At 49.3% G+C, this 9,798-nt stretch overlaps 1 protein-coding gene across 1 annotated transcript in view; it reads left to right on the forward strand.

The window, feature by feature from the left end:
* Nucleotides 1-7,017, forward strand: part of CASP9 (caspase 9) — a 17,812-nt gene extending 10,795 nt beyond the window's left edge. Inside the window, exons 6-8 of the mRNA XM_023532650.1 lie at nucleotides 4,297-4,476; nucleotides 5,089-5,198; nucleotides 6,234-7,017. Coding sequence (XP_023388418.1) covers nucleotides 4,297-4,476; nucleotides 5,089-5,198; nucleotides 6,234-6,326 — 383 coding nt within the window. The 3' untranslated portion in view covers nucleotides 6,327-7,017. The remainder of the gene's footprint in view (nucleotides 1-4,296; nucleotides 4,477-5,088; nucleotides 5,199-6,233) is intronic.
* The last annotated feature ends 2,781 nt before the right edge of the window (nucleotides 7,018-9,798 follow it).

The raw sequence follows: 9,798 nt of genomic DNA on the forward strand, positions 1-9,798 counted from the left end.
CTTTTGGGTGACCCCTCTTCAGAGTTTGAGAGATCATGCTGGAAAGGCAGAGGAGGAACAGTATGCTGCAGTGGTTGTGGATTTTGTGTGCCGAGTGAACAGCTCCTCTTCCCACTGTATGTTTATTCTTATGGGGAAGCTGGTCTTGCCTCACAAGGAGCTTTGAATTATCGACGCACTTTAAGAACAAAGCCATGTGTAAAAGGCATATAGTGCGGCCTTCGCATCAGATTTGTAGAATGAGGATGACACGTGAATGGAGACGCAGCTAGCATCCCCTGTCCGACCCACTCTTTCTCTTTTCCTCCATATTTCCCTCTCGGATCCCATTGTCTCTGCTCCGTTTTTTCGCAGGCAGCCCCTCTGCCCATCCCTGTCTCCTTAGGCCATTCTTAAGTCATCCCCCACTGAAGCGCCCCCTCCCCCTGCTGCACCTGGCTGCCCAGGCAGACCCAGCAGCAGCCCCTGCTCCCATCTCAGATCCCCTGCCCTGTGCCACCTCAAGTCATCCCCAGACACGTGGGGCAGATTCCAGAATCTTGACCAAGGAAACAACCAGAAGCAGCGACTTGAGTAAGCTGTAGAATAGTCCAGCTTCCATAGATCTAGGAAGCCCCCTTTGCAGGCTTGGGGCCCTCCATGGAGCACCTCAGGGGGCTGAGAGGCAAGAAGATTGAAGGCAGAATCCTGGGCTGTGAGAACAGACAGATTACCAGGTTTCTGAGCTTCAGCTCTGGAGCGAGAGGTCAGTGGGTGTTGGGGTTATTATTATGGGGTTGCCACAACTGTCTCTGTCTTGTCTTGGTCCCCTGGGTGAACTGTGACCTCCCTCCCTCCCACCTTGCTGTTTCCCACCGTGTGTCCGGCCACACAGACTGCCTGCTCTCCTGCCCACGGGCCTGCCCACCGCGTGCCATGTCCGCCACCAAGACTGTTCTCTCTTTTCACATGGGAGCCTGCAGGGGCCTCCGTCCCTTGCTCCAGAAACACTTCCCTAAGGACCCTCTGGGCCCCTCTGCCCTCTGCCTGCTTTTACTAGTGGCTCTTTTTACCCTGCAGTGAACTCTGCCTCCTGCCAGGGAAGTCACCTCGGGAGACCTCATTTGGCATTACCACCCCAGCGACTCTGCGGTTGAGCTGTGTGTGGCTCCCGTCCTGCCCTGACCCCTCTGTTTTCCAGGCCTTCCCCTGTCTTTGGGGGTGGGTGGTTAGATTTTAAAACTGAAAAGACAGAAAATATGACAATTTAAAATCATGCAGAATCCTGACCCAGCCATCTCGTTTCTGCCTCTTAACTTTGGCGCTTGGCCCCTGGGCTCAGTGTGCTTTGCTCACCTAACCTTGTCCCTTACACATTTCCCACGTGCCCACAGTCTTCATCATCGCTGGTGGCTTTCTAATCTTCCATGTCAGTGATATGTAATCACTTACCAAACCATTTCCCTAATGTCGGCCATTTAGATGATATTCAATTTTTGACTCATACAACCACAGATGTCTTTATATAGAGGGCTTTTGGCTCCACTTGAATTATTTCCTCAAGAAATTTCTGGATCAGGGGCTGTAAACATCTCCATGGATCCCTTGTGACTTGATGCCTTCTTTGATTCTCAGAGAAGATTTGCAATAGCTTCAGAAGTGCAAATGATGTAGAACAAAACAGAGGAAATGCCAGGAAGAATAAGTTTGGAATCTCGACATGCATCCTGTGAGGTCCCACATGCGTAGAGAGGCGGCCTGCAGATTTGGCTTGCGCTTTCCAGCAGCAGAGGCGAGACAGGAGGATGAGGTAGAATCACTCATGGGATCAGTTACCAAGGGACGAGTCTCCTTTATGAGGACCCCAAGCAGGGTTCTTTTCCCGGTCAGTGTCGCAAAGCCAGTGTCGAGACCAGGACCAAAAGTGAGCGTTAACAGTGCAAGCTTTTATTCTATGGCCAGAGAATGGGAGGGAGCACAGCTTTCAGATCAACTTCCGGCCCCTTTGCGGTTGAAGGGTACTGAAATAGGATAGTAGGAATGAAGGGGAGGTTTAGGGAGACAGGTGGGAGGAGTAGTCAGGGATCTTTTGGAGGGGGGAGGGGTGAGAGCTTTCCCGGGATCAGTGTCCACTCTCTTTTTGTTTGTTTATGGTCTCTTCTGGCTGTTGTCCCTGTCCTTGTCAGCCATCCTGGCTCTGGTCGGTGGGATATTTAGCACGGAGATTACATTGTAATGAGCTTTTAAAATCTTTTGGACATCATGTAGATAGTCACCTTGGTTTTGACTGGTTTCAGCCAGTCTTGACAAGTTAACTGCTGACCAGAGATAGAGTTAGAGCTGGGGAGGGATTCAGACAGGCCAAGCTAAGAATGGCGAGTTTTCTCCCCTTACTTGTCTTAAAATGGGCACTTTATAATATAGTGAACAGTTTCCTCAACTTTATTCCTACCCGCACGCAAAAAAGATGAGTTTCATATAGTTTTTAAAAAATTATTTTTATCTGTCTCAATGCAGGTTTTTGTTTTTGTTTTTGTTTTTTCTAGTTTGGACATTTACTCCCTAGGCAGAGGACCCCATCTTCTAACTTTGTATCTTCCCTCAATGCCGGTGTTGGTGCTTTGTACCCCAGGGGTGCTCCATGTGTGTATGTGTCTGCCATCTGTGTCATAAGCCATGATTTTAAAGAAGGCTTCATAATAACCCGAGGAAAATCCTCGTGATGTTGCAATTGGGGAATAAAGCGTGCTTAGTTGAACCTGCGAATAACCAGGTGAAAACAAATCCACAAACGACTGGAAGGAGATGCAGCCAACTGTCAGCCGTTGTGGTCTTTGGGCGCTGCCAAGGTGGCTGGGCTTCGTTTTGTTTTGACTCATTATGTTGAGATTTAATGTGTGGCGGGGAAGAGGCCATAAATGCGGTTAGAGAAAGCAGCCAGTTACCAAGTGTAAACCGACGAGATCAAGAGTGATTCAACACACGCAAAAGTCAGACTCAGATGTCCTTTAAAGATGGAAAGTGCAAGTCCTCTGCCAACCCTGCTCCCAGTCTCGTTCCTCAGAAGTAGCCACTGGTGTGTTTCCTTCCAGATTTTCTCTCTCTCTCTCTCTCTCTCTTATCTATCTAGCCATCCATCCATCCATCCATCATATATACCAAATGGGTCATACTTTACATATTATTCTGTGACCATTTTTGGTAATTTAAAACCATTGTGGTACAATACACATAAAATTGGCCATCTTATCCATTTTTAAGTGTATAGCTCAGCAACATTAAGCACATTCATGCTGTCGTGCAGCCACCACTATCCTCCATCTCCAGAACCTTCTCATTTTGCAAAACAAACTGTCCCCGGTTAAACACTAACTCCCCTCCCCGCTCCCCAGCCCCTAGAAACCACTATTCTGTTTTCTGTTTCTGTGAACTGGACCGCTCTAGGAACCTCACAGAAGTAGAATATTTTACTTAGCATATGTCGCTCAAGGTTCATCCATGTCGTGACATGTATCAGGATTTCCGTCCTTTCCAAGGCTGAATAATGTGACTTGTTCTTTAATGACATAAAATTTGCCATTTAATCCATTTTCAAATGTCCAGTTCAGTGGCATTAACATTCACAGTGTCGTGCAACCATCACCACTGCCTAATTCCAGAACCCCTTCGTCACCCCAAAAAGCAGCTCCGAACCCAGTGGCAGTCACTCTCCATTCCCGCCTCCTCCCAGACCCTGGCAACAACTAATCCGCTTTCTCTTCTATGGATTTGCGTCTTCCGGATATGTCTTATGAATGGAGTCGTATTATGAGGTCTTCGATGTTTGGCCTCTTTCACTTAGCATGCTGCCAGGGTTCATCCACACGTGTTATGTATCAGTACTTTGTTCCTTGTTGAGCCTGATAATATCCCATTGGGTGTCTGCACCACATTTTGTTTATGTGTCACTTGTTGACGGACACTTGGGTTATTTCCACCTTTTGCCTATTGTGGATAATTTTGCTGTGAACATTTGTGTACAAGTTTTTGTTTGGACCCCTGTTTTTAGCTCTTTTGGGTATATGCCTGGTAACTTTTTATAACTGGTTTTTAAATTCCTGCATCCTCTTCCCTCCTCAAATTTTACTTAATGAATGTGTCAAATTTTGGTTGTAGAAAAAAGTAAAGCTTCTATTTCAGTTTCCTACTCATGTTTGCCCAGCAAGGGAGCCCTGGCTCCAGAGGGAATCAGGTGATGTTGGGGACAGGCTGCGTGGAGCAAGGAGCTCTGGTCTGTGTGTCTCAGTGACAAGTGGTGTCTGTTTCTGCTTCCTGCAGAGCAGAAAGACTGTGGCTTTGCGGTGGTCTCCACTTCCCCTGAGGACAGGGCCCCCGGCAGCAACCCTGAGCCAGACGCTGTGCCATTCCAGGACCGTTCAGGCAGCTGTGACCAGCCGGATGCTGTGTCTAATTTGCCCACACCGAGTGACATCTTTGTGTCCTACTCCACCTTCCCAGGTGAGTGCGTCGGCCAGCAGGTTCCCCGCTCCCATCTGCCCTAGAAGCCACTGTGTGTGAAGGAAAAGACCCGGGTGTGAGTCTTGGTTCTGCCTCTTGCCGCCTGTGTGACCCTGACCACGTCGCTTCACCTCTCTGAGCCTCAGCCCAGGGTGAGGCAGGCGAGGTGCCTAGGGTGCAGAATTTGAGGAGGCACACACCCTTGGGTCCGTGAGCCTCACCTTTATCCTGCCCTTGCCTCAGTTTTTCTCAACTTTAAAACAAGAATAATAATCAGGCCTCAGGGGTTGACATGGGGATTCACAAGGTGGCTGGCACATCACCAAGCACAGTGCTTGCTACAGAGCAGGTGTGACAGATGTTAGTCTCCATCCTTTCTTGTCCCTCAGGGGAGTCTCTTGACTTCTCCAAGCCTTGGTTTGCTTGTTGGGAGAACGGGAATCATAACCAGTGTCACGAGGTGCTGGTGAGGATGAAATGGGATCATGAATGGGACAGAGTGCAGAGATGTGGGCTGCTCCTGCCGGAAGTGTACTGTTCAGAGGTGGCCCCTGCCCGCATGCGTGGGGAGGGGCGGCTCTCCAGCAAAGTTCAGCCTTTCTCCTTCCGAAGGCTTTGTCTCATGGAGGGACCCCAAAAGTGGCTCCTGGTACATCGAGACCCTGGACAAAATCTTTGAGCAATGGGCTCACTCTGAAGACCTGCATAGCCTCCTGCTGAGGGTGAGTGTTGCCAGAAGGACAGGGGAGGCTGCTGGGGAGGGGCAGCATGCCCTCCACCAGGCGGGGTGGTAGGGGGAGCAGGCAGACCAAAGGTAAAAGGTGGTGAAACCCCGTCCGCTTCTGCCCCTTGGCTTGCCGTGAGAGTCAGTGCTTTTGCTTCTCTTAATGCGAGATGTTACTGCCTGTGGTGACATTTGCCCCTTATTCCAAGGGCTGCCTTGCCCTGCTGCTCTGAGGAGCCCAGGTGACACCTCCCACTCCCCACACTGACCCGGGTTGGATGGCTCAATGGACAGGGCATGGCATCCCTGAAGGCAGGTCGTGGGGCTCTCCCCACACCCTTTGCCCCACTGCGTGGTCAACTACTCTTGACCCTCAAGAGTCATGAATCCTCTTTATTATGTCCCCTTCTCGGGAGGCCCCAGATAGAGAACAGGGAGGATGGCCTACTAGGGCCCCGGCCTCACCGAGTGAAGTCTGACTCAGAGCAGCGGCTTCCTCCGAGGGTCCCAGAGCACACGCAGGCCCCCACTGCTCTGCCCAGGTATTTTGTGCCACGAGAAGGGGCTGCAAGGGCTGGGGCCACTCCTCCTGAGGAGGGTCTGGTTCTGTGCGTTGTTGAGTGGAGCAGAGAAGAAAAGCCAAGTGCAGGGCCACCGTGTCCCATGGCCCTGGGCAGGTGAACCTCAGAGTTGGCCTGGACCCCGCACGGCGGGGCTGGGGTCCGTCAGGGCACCCAGCTCCTGGGCCCCACCCAGCGCTGCTTTCAGCTTTTCTTCAAGCAGACCTTTCTATCTGATGTAAACTTTGTGAATTTTTGAATTTTGAAAGTTTGAATTCTGAGTTTTCAAAACTTACAGCTGAGATGTTTGTTCTTCAAACTCCCCACCCCACCCCAGAAAGCTGCAGTTAGAGAGTTTAAAAATGCTTTTTCAGGGAACATTCCTCCTAGCCCCTCCTCTATTCTAAAAATCGAAGGTATTCTTACTTCCATGCAGAGAATTCACAGACCTCCCTATGGTCATGTTTTCACAGGTCGCTAATGCTGTCTCGCAAAAAGGGATTTACAAACAGATTCCTGGCTGTTTCAACTTTCTCCGGAAAAAACTCTTTTTTAAAACTTCATGAAGCCAGAGCCCCTCACCCTGCCTCACCTTTCACCCCCAAACCTTCCTGCTCCAGGCCTGGCGGGGGAGGCCTGGGCTTTCCTTCATCTGCGGCCGTCACACACTGAAGATTTCATAACCCGTCGAGGGCCTGCTCTTTCCCCACTGGCGGCGGACAGGGGCTTAGTGGCTCCCAAATTGGAGACAAATGACCACCGAGGGAGGAAGAGGAGCAGAAGCATGCCGTGGACAGACTCGTGGCTCTTTACCAGTGGCTGGTTCCCTGGCTAACGTCCGTGGTCTGTGACCTTTGCATTTTTTCTAGAGCAGGGCTTTTCAGCCTCGGCACCATTGACATTTGGGGCCAGGTAGTCAGTCCTTTGCTGTGGGAGTTGTGCTGTGCATTGTAGGATGTTTAGCAGCATCCCTGGGTTCTACCCACTAGATGCCCAGGGGCACCTCTCCCCGAATAGTGACAACCAGAAATGTTTTTGGTGATTGCCAAATGTCCCCTGGTGGGCCTTCACTTGAGAATCACTGAACTCTGGGAATTTTTTAGCTGTAAACAAACCAGCATCTCTCTTAGGTCAGCAAGTTTAGAGCTACTGGAGTCTGAACGGCTGGAATCTGTGAATCTTGAATGAAGTCTTAAAAATTATTAATTTTTCTGTATTGCAGTATTCTTAAAAAAATAAATCTTATGTTAATATGGACTCTCGTTTGCCTGTCCTCCCTGTCCCCCAGCCCCCATTTTGCTTCAACTCTGTTCTTTCTTATAAAGGAGACTTTTGTATTTTTTCTAAATATTTCCTATCTCATTTCATTTGCTCCCCACCGCATCCCAGGAAGGTCACTGGGGAGGGAACCGCATATTCAGGGAGGTCAAGTTGCTTGTCCAGGGGAGAGACCTGGCCAGACCTGGGTCTTCTGAGTCCATCCTACGCCTCCAGGTGCCTTTCTGGCTGAGGGACCCTCACTGCAGGGTGACCTTGATGTTCGACAGTGAAATGTTGGGCTTTTAAGCTGTCCCCACGGGCCTCTTTGTTGCTTTTAGAGCCCTGGACATGAGGATGGTTCACTAATTAGACTCTCACCCAGATGTGATTCATGTAGTTGTCACTTTATTATTTGCCTTCTGCGACTTTTCCAAGTATGAAACAGTCCCGGGGACTTCTGGTTGTTAGTTATTTGCAATCACCTGCAGGACACACACAAGAAAATCATCCTGTTAACCTAGCAAAGCAGAGACCTGGGCTTGGCAGTGTCATGGCTTTATCTTTCCAAGGCTCCTTGCCGTTCCTATCAATCGGAGGTGGCCTGAGGAGCATTAATGATGCTGGAGAGAAAAAGACGTTATCACAGCTTTTCACTGACCCGCTGGGGGAACTCTTACAAATTTATATGCTGAATGTGTGGATGGGCAGAGTTTCAGATTTCATTTGTTCCTCAAAGGGCTTGAGAGCCCTGAAATTGTTAACAAGCACTGCCATTTGCGTGGTGCTCTTATGCACTGTGGGTGGGGCTGTACCCTGTTTTCTGAGACTGTTAAGCAGTTTTCTCTTAAACGGAACATGCCAACTCCATGATCCATAGATGCTGCTGGGTCCCTGGAGCACACACAAATAGTCAAGCATCGTGCAAGAACGTGTGTCCCAGGATGTTCACTGCGGCAATGTGAGGGTGGAAAATAGGAACCAGAGGAACGTTTCGTTCGTTATACGCATACTATGGAATATTATTTAGCTGTTCAGAAGAATGCCATAAGTGTATGTGCTCACATGTAAAATGGATATTATGGTGTTAAGTAGAAAAGCTAAGTTGCAGAACAGTATGAAGAGTAAAGTCCTATTTTTGGTTAAAAGAGAGTGTGTATATATGTAACAAAGTTCAGAAGATGACACTGTCGATAGTGATTATCTCTGGGGTGTGGAATGGGAGATGTAAAATAAGGGGGGACTTGTGCTTTTTTTACTTGACATACTCCTATATTCTTTTAATGTTTTTACAAAGAGCGTATTACCTTCTAAAAGTAAAATTTAAAAAGTGGATGCTGAAGATTCATGTGTTGCTGTCATTCAGTGAACATGTGTTGAGAGGATGAAAGCCCTTGGCCACCTGTCTCCTCTTGTCACTTTCCTGCTCTAGCCTTTTGCTGGCAGCTTCCTGACCTTGACTTGTCACCTATCTAGGTATCCGGGCAGGTGCTTCCAAGCACCTGTGTGTGACTCCAGGTGTGCCTCTGGGCTGAGATGACTGCAAGGTTTCACTAGCCCCTCTGCAGCTGCTGGGGCAGCCTCCACCAGAGGACAGCTGGTCGCTTGGCTCTGCCACTCCTGGAACCCATTGCCAGGCATATGTGCCTGCCCTGGCTGCTGTCCTGTGAATACAAGGCCTCTGCTTAGCTGCCCTGCCTGGCGACGCTTGCTTTGCCCATTGATCCCCTTGACATCTGGCCATATTTTTGTGACCTACTCTGTTGTGCTTGAGTGTGTGGCTGGGAACAGCTGATGCTGGGACAAAAAATCGGGACAATTGCTCCATGCCCCTGCTTTGAGCCCTCAAGTTACTGCCAGGACCAGCTGCACCGTGACTCATGCAGAGCTGGGGCTAGAAAAAGATCCTAGGATTTGTCTGGGAAAAGGCCTCTAAGCATCCTTCCGTCTGATCAGTCTTGGGCCAAGCTCCTTTGAAATGCTAGTGACACTTCAAAAGCCAGACTCAAATTTTCCTCTGCCAAAACGGAATCATGGCTTTCCCCCAATTTACCAGAAATGAAACAAAACAAACCTTGCAAATGAATAGCCACTCTCTTCTTGATTTTAGGTTTTTCTCCAACAAACTTTTCAGGAATCTGGTGTCTGTGACTACTTGTTGGCAAAGAAATGCCAGCAGACAGACAAATGAACAAGGAGCCGGCAAGTATTGATGGGAGACTTGGAGGCAGCCGCCTTATTTTGACAAGGCCCATTTGACAGCACAGTTTTCCTCCAGTGACCACATGCTTATGACTGTGGTTTCATATTTGATTTCATAATGGAGCATCAGTGTGAGTCAACTGAACAGTTCTCTGAAAATTAAAATAATGACATCGGATGCCAGCTTCCCCTTCTTCGGGGGCTCTGCCACAAACAGCACAGCTCCCACTTGCTCTGCCTCCTGAAAACGTGGAACAGTCCTGGTCTAGTTCAAGGCCCATTTTACAGAAGAGCAAACCGAGCAAAGCGGTGGTGATGCCTGGGGGTGTCTTCCCTCCCGGCACCCATCCCCAGGCTCAGTGCCTCCGCCTCCCTGCCCCAGGCCCCCGGCCCTCCCACCCTTGTGATGGTTCTTCCTGTTGTGGCTGTGGATTGTAACCCTGGCTTCTCCCCAGGTTGGTGTCAGTTTTTAAAAAAAATAATATTTATGGTTTTCACTATAAATATGTGTTCATTGTTAAAATAGGAATTGAGCTGGTGTGGAAGCTTAGGAGGTACCGGTTTTTGAGCTCCCAGGAG

The sequence above is a fragment of the Pteropus vampyrus genome, unplaced genomic scaffold (genome assembly GCF_000151845.1).
Source record: "Pteropus vampyrus isolate Shadow unplaced genomic scaffold, Pvam_2.0 Scaffold86, whole genome shotgun sequence".
NCBI classification, from domain to species: Eukaryota; Metazoa; Chordata; class Mammalia; order Chiroptera; family Pteropodidae; genus Pteropus; species Pteropus vampyrus.